The sequence below is a fragment of the Botrytis sinoallii genome, assembly GCF_014898435.1.
Source record: "Botrytis sinoallii strain Bc 23 chromosome Unknown BSIN_005, whole genome shotgun sequence".
Lineage (NCBI taxonomy): Eukaryota > Fungi > Ascomycota > Leotiomycetes > Helotiales > Sclerotiniaceae > Botrytis > Botrytis sinoallii.
Window position 1 is genome coordinate 1,174,221 of NW_024066032.1, and position 16,561 is coordinate 1,190,781.

Consider the following 16,561-nt stretch of genomic DNA (forward strand, 5'->3'; position numbering starts at 1 on the left):
AATTAAAATTTCTTTTTGGAACGATGAAAGGAAAGGAAAGGAAAGATTTCAATCTTCCAGTGATTGTGACGAAGTAAAAAGTCAAGAAGGGGAAAGTAACATGACCGTGGGAACGAATGAAGATGATGACAATGTTGGCTCCAACGGCGACCCAGCAAAGAATCTTTCTCTCGCAAGAATGATTAAATTTAGAAGGAAGATGATGAGGTCGAAGAAAGGTATTTGAAGAGGTTCGACCGGTGGTCCACGAGGGTCAAGTAGGAAGGAGAATAGTAAAAGGAAGTTAAATCATCACCCCTGCTTGACTTGGAGAGGGGGGCGTGGTGGGTGAAGTCCTTTTCTTATACTTGTTACTTGCCTCCCAGGGTGCATATTAGAAATAAGGAAATCTTCTACCGTTTCTTTAGACTGCGTCCGTGGGGCTTCTAAGGGTATACAAACTACACTGCATTGGAAAAAGCTGAGATGAAATCAATGTAACCATTGGCTCCTGGACTCCGACTCTTTTCTCTCTGCTCGTTTGGACCATATCAATCTCACAATTGAGGGAAGTGTCGTGGGAGCGTGGGACTGTGAGAGGAAGTGGGATGAAAATCATAAGAGGGTACGAGTCTCTAGTAGATGTGAAGAGTTCGCACGATACTCTTTTGGGTAAGGTCACATCGAAATATCCAAATCACCAAGGCGCTTTGATGATCGTGGGGGGGGTAGGGGAGTGGAAATATCTTTCCCGCCAAGCTATTCAGGTCCCTAGTCAGTTCTAATTCATCTATCGATCCTTTCCGCTGGTGCTAGGAGGTCCAAGTGTTTCCGGCTTCGTTGGGATCTATGACCAGGTGGGAGGGGAGGTGGGTAGATACATGATGTGGATAGCATTTCTACAACATCTCGAGAACATGTAAGATTTGTAAGATTACCTAGTACATCGTAGACACCTGAGGTATCCATATCTCCAGCTATCATCATATCTCTCTCATCGTTATACCTTCCTCATCATATCCTCCCTCCTCCCTCCAAACTTCCAAGAATCCTCACGTGTCAAAATAAAGGGCCATCCCAGGTGCAAAGTCGCGAAAGAGGTATATGTTGACCCAAAAATTAATTTGTATTCCATTCTTAACATCCCCCTCACCACCGGATTGTTCGCGCCATGGTCAAAAATATCTCAACCCTAGTCAAGCCCGGATCTTTTTCTTGCCCCTGGTTAACATGGATGTAAGGGCAACGAGTGGCCAGTTTCATCTTGCAGCTAAGAAGCGAGTGCAGCTTTTCAAGGTTTTGCAGCAAACGACCTTTCCAACGCGGTTACAAGAAGCACAGCAGCCAATTCTTTGCGAATATATTGATTGACTTTGCATGATACTTTGCCAGTCGCTCTCGTCTACTTGGGCACATTGTACATGCCTAGTACTTAGCCCAAGAATATCTATTCTTCTTCATGGATTTTTCTCCAACATTGTATCTGGTCGGTAGATCATTGGTTCACAGGTTTCTAGAGAGAATTCACCAAGTCGATTAAAGATGATCATCAAATTTTGAAACTCTCAAACATATCCTCCTCCACATCCAAGTCACGTTTTTCACGTTTTTCACGTCTTCGCATCAAAGAACAAGTATTTTAGTCGGTTCTAAACTCTAATTACTCATGGTGATTTGATTTAGTCCAGTCAAGTAAAGTTGAATTATCCTTTCCCGTGAGTAATTCCTTCTAATTTGAGGACTTTCGTCAAGCTAAATTTCTAGGGCGGTTGGATCCTGACCCTCGACTTTCAATGATTCTACGTACATTCGACGAAGACACGGCAGTATTGCATGCATAGTAACAAGAACAAGTTAAACAACATAGGAGAACAAGAAATCTATCCGAATAGGAATACCCAGACCGAAAAAGGTTCGATCCAGAATTAATCTTTACAATATCTTGGGATCACAACCATCTTTTCGAAATTCACTCAACATCTTACATTTTGTGGGGAGTGGAGGTTATGCCATCCATATCAACTTTCTTCTCTTCTTCCGTCAAGGTGCATAAACGAACGACCATTTGTACTATATACTAGGTAGGTAGGTAGGTATGCAGAAAGGACGATACCAGAAGAACTTCAGCTGTTGATTTTCTTGCACAGTAATGTACAGTCAAATCCAGAAGAAGCGTGAGGGTGCGAGCATTTTCCCCGCCTCTTCGTCCTACAAGGATGACGAGTCCTTTAGCTGTTGGTTACATTTCCCTCCTTCCTAGTATCATCAGTGTAGCCCGCGACGATAAAAACGGCTGTGCCAATACCTACATGGTGATCCGACTTTCATCCGTCAGAAGATGTCAGCCGTCAAGCTTTCATGCCCATTCTATGCATCACATCTTCTTTACTATCTGTACCGCAGGTTTTGTCAAGATCCAGTCGCAAATACCTGAACTACAAACATGGCATCATCAAATAATACGATGTAATAAGAAATGCAGTTAGCCTTCGAACAGCCTCCATCTACGCCACAAGGGACATCCTGTTCAGCCTTTCAGATCTTTAAGAAGATGTTCATTTGCTTTGACCGTTCTCAGACCTTTTGACACCTGTGTATGAATCAAAAACATCAGCAAACTTTTCTGGAAGCTGGACCTAACCCAGGACCAGATATACCGGCATTGCTTATGTACCCGATTAGGCTGACTATTTTGACTTCTATTATTGATCTCAAACAGCATTCAACCGTCACCTGACAGAAAGACTTATCGATGGATTATTACCTATCAAAGCTCGTTGATTGTTTCTCTCTGGTCACATTGTAGGGGATGAGAAGCCTCATTCTGTACAAACATTCAATCCTTTCAGCTGGACAGACTCTTGAGTCTTTATCATTGCTTTTTCTTTGCTTTGCCTTGCCTTACCTTACCTTATCTTACCTTACCCTCGGCTCAACCGAGATTGTTTTTCTTTTCATTTATTCTCATCGCCCATTCTGGACCAAGCGTACTAGAGCAGGTACGACAGTACATTTAAGTTATCTCATCCTCAGACCACACGGTGATTACATAATAGGCTTGAGGCCTTGTTTTCGAGGCAGGGGCCTCCCGAAGGTTCACCGTAGGGTCTGAAACAATTTGGTTCCGGCTTTGGTGTGAATAGTAACAATTCAGCTTTTTCTGATTTTTTAATTAATATTATTAAATCATTCAACAATCGTATTATTTTAGTGCAGATTCAATATATAAAGCTGATTTTTCTCATTATTTTGATATAATTTTTATTATTATAGCTCTATTAGATTATATACAAATACAGCTTTGAAAATTAAAAAGTAATATTTCAAATAGTAACATTTCAATAAAATAAGCACCCACCCCCTTCGAAATCCATTATCACCACAACTTTCAATTAAAAAATATATATTCCAGAAATCCTCTTATTTAGCTCATCCTCCTCATATAAACAGAATCTTAAATAATAAAAGTTGTTGTTGATTTCGAAGAGGTTGGGTGCTCTTAGCTCTAAAATTCTGAAGCAAAATGCCTTAAACTTAAGGCATTTTATATTCAGAATTTAACCACCACCGACAACATGATCCCAACGCCACTGATACATTTGAAAAGACTTGCAAGGTATTCAGCTCAATAAGGCGATTCGATTGATACTATTTTTATTATTAGTGAAGATAATTTGAAATCATTGAAAATAATTTAACTGATTTGAAAAAAAAACTTTTCAATTGAATTTCACAACAACCACAACTCCAATCAATTTAAAGTCGATTTATATAATAATATCAATTGAGCTTTTTCGAATGCTTTAATTAGTTTTTCAATAAATAATAGTTGAAAGGATGATGTATATAATTGAAGTGCTCTCACCAAACGAATTGAGTTGTTTACCAAAAACACACCCAAATACTCTCAGACTCTCGAGGAGATAAACGTTCCCCCCGATCCCTGATTGGCTGAAAAAAATTGATTATTAGTAAGCAATCCAAAATATCAATAGTATCAAAAAGACCAATATGAATCTTCAATACTATAAAAATTTTATCGACAAAGAGGGTTTGAAAGTGAGATAACATTTAAGGATCCTCGGAAAGGAATGGTATGTCAGGTTACCAAAATGCATGTGGTGCTTCCCCAAAAGATCGTCAAAATTTCATTTAATATTGGGGAACCAGAGTCGGAGTATTTTTAGGTGCCATATGAACGAAACTCAATCTCAGCTTCATCACTTGAATACGATTTTGTGCTTCTACAAGATATAAAATCAAGGATTTATACGATATATGGGATTGTATGTGTACATCCTCCGTACGAAGTATCCTAACACAATTACTGAAAGATTAAAATACACCCAAAACACATAAAACACACTCGCGACCGATAGAAAAAACCGAACATCAACCCCGCAAAATAAACGAAAATTTGAAAATGATTCTTTTTCAAAAATTAGTATTAATTTAATCTTATATTTTAAATCTTTTTGAATTAACCTATAGAAATTATAAGCTAATAAATAAGTATTGTCAAAGATTTGAAAATATTATATTGAGTTGTTGTTTATATATCAAATTTTGATTGAGGTGAAGATTTTTGGTGTTCGGTTTTTTCTGTCGGTCGCGAGACACACAAGTTCGATATGACGCCTCAACAAGCCGCAGAAAAACTTCAGACGGATTACTACGAAGATATATAGGTCGGATCCACGGGTAGGTATGAGTTTTATTAGTCTCTTCCACAATTAAGAGTCCGGTATCATCTTGAAACAAAAGATCGTAAGGAAGATTCAAGGTCAATGCTTTCACCCTTCACCGCCTCCTACTCACATCTTTCATTTCTGCCCTTCTTATCGTCACCATGATTCAGATTTGTTTTTTTCTCTCTCAAACTTTTGAAACTTCCTGAGTGGCGGAGTCTTCTCGTATTGTGTTGGCATACATTTTTTTTGTGCAAGCTGTCATATATACTGAATTTCATATGCACAACACCCCTTTTACACACATGGATTTTATGTACCTAAGTAAGTGATACTTGCGATTCAGTACCGGTATTATTAGTATGAACGTATGACAAGCGAGTGCTCATCCTTTGATTAGTAGACGAACTGAGCGGTAATGAGTGGATTGTCAAAATCTAGATCTTAGTCCAGATTTTTGGTGTCAAAATTACTGGTCAGATTTACTTTCATCTACGGAACTTTAGGTTTCATAATCTGATTACTGATCATGTTTGCACATCATCGATATTGATTGTATTGCCAGCCTTTGCTTTGCTCTTGCGAAATAGGCATCGTGTAGTCTTCCAAACTAGCATATTTTTTTTAAATATGGAGAGCTAGTTAGCTTCTCAATATCCTTTCCTCGTCAATCTTACTTTAGTATGATAAACTTCCATCAATCGAATTAGCAACGGTGATTAGACTCTCTTAGCAGAGCTTGTCCCTTCTTCTTGTCCTTGAAGATCAAAAATAACCTTTGATAGAAGAGTGTGAACGATGGAATAAACTTGTCTTCTAATTTCATTCCTTCGACTGTTTGTATACTTATATCATTCCCAATTAACTGGAGACGAGAATTATACTTTACAGTGCGTAAATGAACAGGTGCAGGATGAATATCTATCTCTATATATTCCGTCAACCTACAAAATTACTTCCTGTTGATTGATTGATTGACTGATTTTGTGGATTACTGTGGGAAGTATATTTATGTGATGTGGTTAATCTTTCTGGAATTCTGGGTGTCTTTGTTGTGTGTTAAGGTGGATGTATATTCATAGTCCTTACCACTTCATCTTCAGAACCTCAACCTAAAGATGCACACAGTACAGATCTGTTCTAATTAAATCCAACTGTCATCTATAGCATCTCTTCATGTTTTTAATTTAAATACGCATACATAGTAAATATATTTACTTCGTATAGCTGTTCTGAACTTGCTTTTCATATTCACATCTATATTTATCTCTCCACCAAATAAATGAATATCTCCTCATCAGTTTACCTTGTACATGTATACATAATAAAACACATTCTCATATATTAAACTCGCTATTCAAACTTCTTTATATGCATGTGCATATGCATATACATATCTCTATATGTCTCTCCATCGAAGAGGTCAATGAATGAATGAATGAGTAATAAATGAATAGGGAATGGCTGAATGAGTAACAAATGAGATAAATGGGAAAAGGGAGCAGGGGAAATACAATCTCTATAGTACATACTCCTACTATACCATAACCATACAACCATACAACTACATCCTCATATCAAGATAGAAAATAACTCGAATGAAATGATACCAGCAAAAATAACAACGTCAAGACTTCTTGTGAGTGAGGTGTTGATTTAGAACTCTTGTAATCTTACATATCCCCCCTCCCTCCTCAACGTTTAAACCCTTATAGTCGTTGCAATTTTTATTAGATAGTTCTATCTATAGGTACTTGAAGATTTTGAAGATTTTGAAGATTACATACATGACTTGTTATATTTATATAGATACTCGTACAAGATATATTTTTCTCGGTAGCTGTAGCTAATTGTTTTCTTATAATTGAAGGAATACTAAGCTATCTATCTATCTAGTAGAGAGAATATCTTGCTTGTGCTGTGTAGAATTTCTGGAGGAGTTTTGATTATAATGATAATGAGGAGTTTGGTTTGGTTTGGTTTCTGAGTATGCGCGAGGATGTTTTTTTGGAGTGGATGGGTTGGGTTGGGATGGAGGGGTTGATTCCTTTTGATTTGTCTTTTATTTCTAGTTTCGTATTTTTTCTCTTTCTAGTTCTGTTTGGGGTTAGAGAGAGTTGCTTTATAGATGTGTGTGTGTAATGTGGTATATGTCTGTATGTTGTTACTTGTATTAGTTATAACTATCTTGAGTTTTGTAACTTGGTAACTTGTGACGTGTGACTTGGTTACTTGTGACGGGTGACTGTAACTTTAATAACAAATATAATTAATTAAAAGTTTCAAATTATCTTCAATATATTCTATTTCAATAATAACAATAAAACTTCTAGTTCTTATCCCAAGCCATCCTCCAGTCAATGATAATATAACAATTTAATTACAGCCACCAACCAACCCCCTCTCCAACCCCTCTTTCCAACCCCTCTCCACTTCCACTTCCACTTCCAATTCCGACTCCAACAACCCATCTCTTCTTTTTCTCAAAATCAAAAGTAAAGTATGTTCTCTCCTCCTCTTCAAACTTCTCTAATCTATCTATTCGCAAATCTCTCGTTATTTCTCTTCTATACTCTTCTATACTTCTTCTATACTTCTTTATACTTCTTTTATACTTCTTTTAGACTTCTTTATACTTCTTTTATACTTCTTTTATACTTCTTTTATACTTCTTTTATACTTCTTTTATATTTCTTTTATACTTCTTTTATACTTCTTTTATATTTTTTTCTATACTCCTTTTAATACTCTTCTATAGGCTCCTCCCCCCTCCCCCAAGTCGTTCTCTCATTTTCATCTCTCACCTCTCACCTCTCGCCTCTCGCCTTCCCTTTTCTATATTTCCTTTTTCTATTTTCTAATAAAACTATAATTGCAGCAACGAATCAGAGCTATTAATTACCACAATCAATAACTTCTATCCATTCAGAAATTTCAAGACTTAAAAACTATTCGAGATCTCTAAAATCATAAAACACATCATCACTTAAATCTACTATCCAAGAATAGAGTAATATTGAGTTATAATATACAATCTTATATCTTAAATCTTAGCATCTCATATTTCATCTATTCACTCATTCATCTATTTATCTATTTATCTATTTATCTATTCATCTATTCATCTATCCATCTCTACCCCCCCAATCCAACCCAACACTTTACCTAGCTACATCTAGGCAATCTACCCCTCCAAACTATTCCCACTCAATTCTCAATCAACCTCAGCCCTCTTCTAAATCCGACCCCCCTAACCCATCACTCAACCCTATTTAAATCCAAATCTTAACCTCAAACCTCAACTCCCAACCTCAGCTCCCTAAATCTCATCTTCAATCTCGAAAATATACCCCCTCGCCTAAAATCCCTAAAATCCCTAAATCCAACCCTTCACCTCAACCCCCTCATCCTCTTCTAATCCAAATCTCTAATCTAAACCCCTTCAAACTATCCCAATTCCCCAACCTCAACTCCCCAACCTCCCCAACCTCCCCAAATTCAACCCTAAAATCCATTCCCTCATCCCCCATCCCCACCATCTAAATAAACCCAAATCCAATTCAAACTCTCAAACACACACACACAAAGAGAAACCCACCCCCCTATCTCTGTCCCTGTCCCTATTTCTTTCCCCTCTCCTTCTCCGTCCCCTTCTCCCTTCCCCTTCCCCTTCTCCCCTTCGCCTTCCTTTCCTTTCCTTTCTCTAAAATGCAAAATGTATCATCTACTTAAGCCTTTAGATACCTACCTACCTACCCACTATAAATCACCCAACACCTTCCTTACAGCCTTCAAACCTACAAACCTCTAAACCTCTAAACCTCTAAACTTATAAAAATATCAAAACATAAAACCATCTATCTACTCTCACCCATAAAAACAATTATATCTCAATATCTAATCCCCTCAAAAATATCTCTATTTCTTTATTCCTCTTCATCACTCCCCTTACTCTCCTCCCTCTCTCCTTCCTCTCTCCTCCCTCTCTCTTCTCCCTCTCTCCTCTCTCTCTCCTTTCTCTCTCCTCTCTCTCTCCTTCTTCTCTCCTCCTTCTCTCCTTCTTCTCTCCTCCTTCTCTCCTCCTTCTCTCTCTCCCCCTCCCTAAATTCACTCAATTATAAAATTACTCAATCAATCCAAATTATTCAAATCTTCAGTTCCTCATTAACAATACTATCCAATATATTATCCAAAATACATACATAAATACATACATACACACACTAACCTATCCAACCCCAGATCACCCTATAAAATCCCATATTTCTAAATTAGCACCAGTAGTATATTCAGCTTCAACCCCATCTCCATCTATAAAACCCCATCCTATTCCAAGGTCCCCAGATTCCAGTTTCCAGATTCCTAATATTTTCAAGTGAGAAAACCACACTGCGCCAAACGATTCCCATACCCATGCGATGCCATATCTTGCGATGCGATGCGATGCGATACCAAATTGCTACATGTCAAGAACCCAAAAAGCCAACCCTAGACTAATCCAGCTAGTTTATACTCCGAGTAATGTAATCACAATATTCACAAATCCCGATCCTAGTAATGCCTATGAATCCCCTCCTAGCTTCTCGCTTTCAAGACCCGCTCCTTCTCTCTCATTTCCACCAGCCATCTCCATCGAGAGCCCTACACCTAATTCTCTCAATCTTGTTGCCAACAATCCTTCGGCGGGAGATTGTCTTCCCTCTCTATCAGGAGTGTTGACTCTCGTTGGCGAGAATCCATCACTGCCATAACCCAAATCGCCTTTCTTCAATTTCTCATATAATCTCGTTCTTACCCCACTCCTCATACCACCCATTTCTACCTCTCCAAACGCCGTACCTGGTCTCGAATTATAATCCGAATTTAATGATTCGCTTGCCCCCAAATCCAATGGTCCAATATCACTATCTCCGTCCGTCATACCCCTCTTCGCAGGAAATTGAAAAGGAATAGGATCCACCACTCCCCCATTCGATGCACCGTCATCACCTCCAAAATCAAAATTCCTATTTCCACTCAATGGAAATCCAGAACTTCTCCTCCGAAACGCCTTTTCTGCCGCCAATGCCGCACCTGCACCTCCGAAACTCGAATCGCGAATTGCTTTATAAGTAGTAAATTTCGGTTCTGGAAATGTGATTTCGTTGTGAAGCTTTTCTTTACCATCTGGAACACGATTGGCAAAGACGACTCGTATACTTTTGTAAAGATAGTAGCGACCTCGAGTTGGTGAGCAAATATGGATATGAACTAGATAGCGGAGGGTAGGTCTTTCAGCGAGTGGATCAATGATAGGTGTGGATCGATGAGGCGAAGATGAAAGTGCCGAATCAAGAATAGGCCCGGCAGAGTAGCTCCGTTGACGGATAAACGTTTTAGTGCCAGGTTCCATTCCAGTGAGATCATATGGGACGAGAAACAATTTGACAGCTGTTTTGTTAGGGTTCTTGATGATAATTTGCAATTGTCCTTTCTCGGGGATACGATAGCTACCACCCGGAGGTGCTCGTGGAGAAGTGGATCGACGTTTTTGTTTTCCTGCTCTACGAATTTCTCGTTCTGAGACTTGTCCTGAACTTGATGGGTTGGTATCGAGATCATCCGTATGTATTCGGTCAAGCGTAGCATTTCTCCTCCTCTTTTGATTATCCTTGGCTTTCTCGGGGCTCGGCAATCCATTTTCTAAATCAATACAGCCAACATATGGACTAGGCCCATCATCAGATTTCCCTCTCCGACCATGACTTGTGGATTCATAGGCATAAAATACTGCCGGAAATGATAGGGTCACATGAGGTGGACATTTGAGACTCGGTTTGCACTTTCCGAACCCCAGCACCCCTATTTGAGCAACAAAATCGAGTGGTTTCGAGGGTGTAGTAGACATTCGTCCCCGAAGGATACTCTCTTCGTACGATCCCACCATCGAAGCATGCAGAGGTGATAAATCTGAAAATGAAGGTCTCCTAGACCGCGAGAAAATCGGTGTTTGCGGAGAAGATGTCGAGTGGGGCATTGTGTTGGAGGCAAGAGATCTCCGAGGTTGATGAGCTTGGTAAGGATATGTATTATCTCTCCTAAGACTCGGTAAAGGTTTGTTAAAAGCAGTGGATCCCGGTATAGAATTATTTGAATATGTTGAATGTGAAGCCTGCAAAGTATGACGTCTTGAGTTAGTTTTAGGTGTCCCGGGAGAAATGTCTATTGGATTTAAATTTGACGTATAATCTAAATCGTCGTTACTTTCTGATTGTACTAGAGGGCTTGTTGGTGCTTTCAATACAAAGCTCGAAGAGTATGAAGAGGATAACGATGGTGCACGAGTTCTTGTTCTTAGCTCTGCTTCAGCTCTATCCACTGATGGAAACCGAGGATCGAGTTGAAAGGGAGTAAAATTTCGCGGTGGAGATGTAGCTAGCCATGGTAAATTTACTGTGCCAAATCTCTTCATATCCTGTGCAGGACTGCCAGATATAGTTTGTTGTGGGCCTTCCGTGAAATTCCCACTGTGTAATGCGGACCTTGGTCTTTCAATCTCCAGACCAGCTTGTAAGCTAGGTTTGTCTACCGACGAGGGTCTGGTAGTATTGGATATTTCGGGAGATGGCAATAGGGGAGATGAATTCGAATGATTCGAAGTCTTTCGAATGGGAGTTTTTGGGCTTTGTCCATGAAGTAGGGACTCCAACTGTATTCACTGTCAATATAAAATCACATGCATTGGAGCTCAATGATTCACACACATTTAAATTCGGGAACCAACTCGAACTTTCGCCCCTTTTCAACCTTTCAATAAGATCCCCTCTGTCCAATGTTCCGCTGTATGAATTCTTCAAGCTTGTATCCAAACCCAAAGTCGGTATAGTCTTTGATCCCTCGGGGGTATCTGGTACAGGGCCTTCACATAATTCCGTTCTAATGCTTTCTTCACTATCTTTCCTCATGATCGTTCTTCTTTCCGGTGGTGACATTGAAACGGGCGTCATTTTTGGTTTTTGAATGGGCAATATCTCTCGGCCGTCACCGAGGTCATCTTGAAATATGGGCATGATGAATGGATGTGTGAATGGAGCCTTTTGAATTTGCTCCTTTTCGTTTGGTTATAAGAACATTTCAACGTAAATTTTGGATACTTCGGGGTGGAAGAGAGCTTTTATCTGTTGTGATGATGTGGATTTGGAGGGATGATGTTGTGACGAGGCGGGGGACAAGTGGTGGTTCCTTATTCCTTTGTCTCTGCCGATGTGATGTCGTATTGTATGCAGGACTTGTACGACGAATGAGAGGATGAGATGATCTGATATTTGATGGGAATTGATGTTAATAAGAGAGAAATTTGGAAGATGCGCGTTCACTAAATTCAGTAATGAGAATGCAATTTAACAGTTCGATATAAATGTATAGATATATACATACATATATATATATATATATGTATATGTATGTATGATAGTTAAAAATGTAAATAATAAAGAAGACAAGAAATGGAAGAGAGGAAAGAAAACCTAGAGGTCTTCAATGTACAGACCGGTATATGCTTGCTGTATGATGACTCTGCTCTCCCAAACTGATAACCCTACGATTACCGCGGATGCATTAAAATTCCACTATTCTACGTTATCGCTCTTGAGTACCGGGGTACCCTACAGATGGAAGAGTGGTAGGTATCAATTATATCATGCTAACTCGTATTCAATTTGGTGTCATCGGGTGTGAATCTAGTAAATCTCTGCATATGTAATAAGTCTCCACTAAAATTTTCTCACAAGACCCTTCCAGTTCAATTCATTCCACCAAGGTATCACATTACATCCTCGATTCTCATATTTTTCATTTCATCCCAGTATTACAATTTCACAAACGCTTTTCCACTCAACAAATTCCACAAATGGCTCCCACCAAGCGCCCCCGCGAAGAAGATAATTCATCACACTCAACTACCAAAAAACCTCGCCACGGCTTCAAAGTTGGCCCCGACAATTTGCCTGATGGAACTTGGCGTCGAAAGGTCATTGCCATTAAGAAGGACTTGATTCATAAGGCGAAAGTCAAGAAGTCGTATGCGAAAATAAAGGCGAGGGAACCTTTGAAGGACGAGAGGAAAATATATGCCGATGATGAGGATAAGGAGGACGAGGTAGCAAAAAATGAGGAAGGGGAGGATGCTGTCGAAGGAGAAGAACCAGCGGAGCTCCATCCACAGAGGAAAGCTATGCTTGATGAACCTGAAGCCGATACCGCCACCAAAACCGTTCCACGTTACTCGAATAATTCTGCAGATGCAAAGGACAAGAAGAGGGAAAGAGGTGAAAAGAGAGGAGCAAAGCCGGCGTATTTTGCAAAAGAATTAGCGTTTGCTGAGAAGCAAAAGGCAGAACAGCAAGCTCGAAGAGAAGAGTTTGAGAGGAAAGAAAGGGAGAAAAAGGCTAAAATTGAGGAGCGGGAGAGATTCAGGCGGCAGATGGCAAAGGCTAGAAGTGGAGGAAAGAATGGGCAAAGAAAATTGGGAAGGGAGAGTCAGGTTTTATTGGAGAAGGTCAAGAGGGTTGTGGGGTAATTGAAATATTAGTGGGATTTGAGTGAAGTAAAAAATGAGGGAGTCGTAGGGAGTCCTTTTGAATGGATGTAATGGTGGATATTAAAAAATGCAGCAGCGAGCTGCTCAGGGAAGGCTGGAAAAGCTTATGATACCCATGAAGTTATCACAGAGGAATGGACGAAAGGTCTATGTAGAATTATGGCGTTATGGCCTGTGCTTCCAACAAGCGTTCTTGCATCATGGCACTTTCTCAGAGGCATATTTAGTTAGTGTCTTGAATTAAACAGAGGTTGCGGTCATTTCTTCACTGCGATTTGCATTTTATATTGACAAATTATCATTAACGCTGCTATACGACATGCTATGTACTTCACTCTCCTAGTCCTACACTTCACCTAGTACTTCGTCTGATCATCGGACTTCAACCTGGACAATTGGAAGCCCTTTACCCTCCAGCCTCTCCATAAAACTCCAGTTTCTTCAAGAGCACCACTCAAAGCCTGTTTGACCTTTATCTTTTCCTCGAGTTCCGCTTCGATTCTTTGCATCTCGGCTAGATTAGCAGCCTGGCTTTCCAGCTGCTCGGCTCTCCTCAAGATCATAATATCTAGTTCTTCCGCAGTATCATCAAGTTTCTTCATGTCATCCTCTCTTGCTTCCTTGACTCTCAAATAATTCGCTCGCAAGTTAGCGATTTCGAGATCGGTCCGCTCCTGCTGTTCTCGTAACAACTGTTCCTCTGGTTTCGAGCCGTGGCTGTTTTCGGACTCGATATCACTTGTGGAGACTGGCTGGGACAATGGGGTCTCTTCGATTGTCTCGCTTGATGTCAAGGAATCATCAAAGGATGGAGGTGTTTGCCAATGTCAGAGGATCGCTTGAATCTGTGCTTGCCGAGATGTGGCTGGAATCGAAATTACCGTGATTATCCATCTGTGTCATACCATCCGTTCCACTTGGTCGCATTGCGGGTGGAGTGGCGAAGCCCCACTCGTCACCAATCCATTGTACACTGTTCTCTGCATCCTCTGTTTCGTTCGGTTGGAGTGATGGTGTATCATCAACCTCTTCTGACATTGTCTCTTGGAAATCGATTCTTTCGTCTGCAGTCGTTGGCTCTCCCGAATATACTCCCTCATTTGACGTCATTGTCTCATCCGGTTTCAAAGCTTCCTCGGGCGTAGTTGTCTCATCTGACATCATGGATTGATAATCTGCCAATGCAGGTGTAGTGGAGAAGCGAGAAGTGGTCGAATTCCGAGCTGATGGCACTGAATCTCGCTCGTTCTGCGGCTCGATCTGCGGCTCGTCTTCGGTTACGAACAAAGGACTTCCGGGCGGGCTGGCGGCTGGGGATGGAGGAGGAGCATAGGCTGCCCGCGGCTCGGTAGTGAAAGGTTCAAATCGCTCGCCAGTAGATGGCGTGATTAATTGTAGAGGGTACTCTTCTGCTCTTTTTGCCGTCTTGTCTTTAACTCTATAGCCACCCGCCCAACTTTTGTTGTCATGTGCTACCATACTTGCCATCCGTGGCTTGTTGGCTTTGGGCGTCTTGGGAATCCTGGGCGATTTTTGCGCCAGGGAAACTTTAAATCTCACTCTGCTACTATTAAGCTGCGAATCTCCTCGTCTTTTCCTTGGAGCATCGTCGACTGGAGAGTCTTCTGGTGTCATGATCCCATTCCCATGTTGCATTCTGCCAGCGTGAACACGAAGATCGCCAGGCTGCGAATAGTAACCGGTTTCGTGGTAGCTGAAGTGCTTGCGACCATGCTGCTCAAACCACTCGCGATATTCATCCGATTTCCTGGTATATCCTTCTTTTCTCATTGCTACCCCGACCATCGACCACCAGTACTTCATGGACTTCACACGATATTCCTTATTTACACGTGCTTTCACCATTTCAAAAAGGAAGTTCTTCTCTTTTTGAGTCCAATGCTTAGATTTTCGGGCTGGGCCTGGTGCCGCGACAGTCTCGGTAGTCACAGGAGTTACAGAGCTCTCGGAGGTGACTGGTGCTGTGGCCAATCTCGCTACATATGCTGCTTTAGTGCTTTCAGACTTGGTAGTCTTCAATTGCCTATATCTTTCCACCTCCTTGTCGACCTCATCTAGATTTTCTGGCCAGCGTGGAGCGATATCTCTTTGCATACCCTTCTTGCGCCAGTACAACCAACAGTCGTGTACTTCGAGAAATGTACCGGTTTTCACTGCAACGTTATTGCACGCTCTGCTGAGAATCTCTATCGCGCTCAAATAATTATTACCCGAATTTTCTGTAATCGTTTTGGTGATGACGTCACACATTAGCTTGGTGAAGCGGCGTATTGGGCCTCCGGCATGCTCGGAAAGGAGCTCGTACTCGTCCTCGGCTCTTGATGGAGGGGCTTCTTCTCTCTCTGGGGAAGCAACGACTTCTGCAGGATGCGAGACCAGTGGAGCTGACTCCCATTCTTCTGTTGCGTTTGCAGATCCTGCAACACCGCTAAGCGAAGTTCTCGCGGTGTCGAAGCGTGTATTCTCTGACCCCTGAGTGGTGGTCTCACGTGTACCAGGACCGAGGCGCGAAGGGTGGTGAACCGCATGATTGCGGTATGAAGCTCGAGGAAAATATGGATTATGTGTTCTATGGCTTGGTCTATAGCTATCAACTTCTCTTCTCGGTGTACTTCCAAAGTGTTTTGAAGCGTACGAGTCTGAGTCTCTTCTTGAGTCTTGATAATCTGCGAACATTTCTCTTTGTGACTTTAACATACGTGGTTCTTTTCTTGGTGGATCATCATTGTCGCGTTTTCCGAAGGAATTGATGCTGCTATGTCGTTCCATGTTGAATTATGTTTAGAGAGGAGGTGGTGGTTGTGAGATGTTGAAAGTAGAGAGGAATTCAGAACCCTTAAGTAATTCTCAAGAGTTCGCCTAAAGACGTAGTAAACCGTAGAGGCAGAGAGCGTATTGAATAAAGAGGGAAGGACTTCAACCTGATTGTCTCTGGCGATTGAGTTATTGTATGATGTTGTGTGTTGCGAGAGAGAGAATAAAGTTCTGGAGCGGTGCGAGGAGGGTTGTTAAATCTATCTTGCAACCTCGCGTAGCAACGAGAAAAACTGTGTTTACAGTACAGACTGTGGTGAAAAATACGCTAGTGCTCTCGAGTCTATATTCAGTACGTTCATTGCGACGAGAAAATTTTATGAGCGGGACAAGCCGTGGTGAGAAACGCGCTAGCGTTTCCGAGTCTATGTTCAGTATGGACATCGTGGCTAAAGAATCGAAGGGTCAGTACAGACTGTAGCAAGTAATGAGCTAGCGCTCTCGAGTTCATTCTCAAGATAGGTAGATTGTGAGCCGTATA

General features: G+C 41.0%; 3 protein-coding genes across 3 annotated transcripts; 1 reads left to right on the top strand and 2 right to left on the bottom strand.

The window, feature by feature from the left end:
* Positions 1-9,228: 9,228 nt before the first annotated feature.
* EAF02_003505 (uncharacterized protein) lies at positions 9,229-11,716 on the bottom strand (the record flags this gene model as incomplete). Its single annotated transcript, XM_038899553.1, has 2 exons — positions 9,229-11,355; positions 11,411-11,716. 2 exons carry the CDS (start codon positions 11,714-11,716, stop codon positions 9,229-9,231), a joined length of 2,433 nt encoding a protein of 810 aa, XP_038760480.1.
* Positions 11,717-12,555: 839 nt separating this feature from the next.
* Positions 12,556-13,224, top strand: EAF02_003506 (uncharacterized protein; the record flags this gene model as incomplete). Its single annotated transcript, XM_038899554.1, has 1 exon — positions 12,556-13,224. The coding sequence occupies one exon, from the start codon at positions 12,556-12,558 to the stop codon at positions 13,222-13,224; it is 669 nt and encodes a 222-aa protein (XP_038760481.1).
* A 377-nt stretch (positions 13,225-13,601) lies between these two features.
* Positions 13,602-16,035, bottom strand: EAF02_003507 (uncharacterized protein; the record flags this gene model as incomplete). The annotated part of the gene is made up of 2 exons (XM_038899555.1): positions 13,602-14,014; positions 14,127-16,035. The coding sequence occupies 2 exons, from the start codon at positions 16,033-16,035 to the stop codon at positions 13,602-13,604; spliced, it is 2,322 nt and encodes a 773-aa protein (XP_038760482.1).
* Between the last annotated feature and the right edge of the window lie 526 nt (positions 16,036-16,561).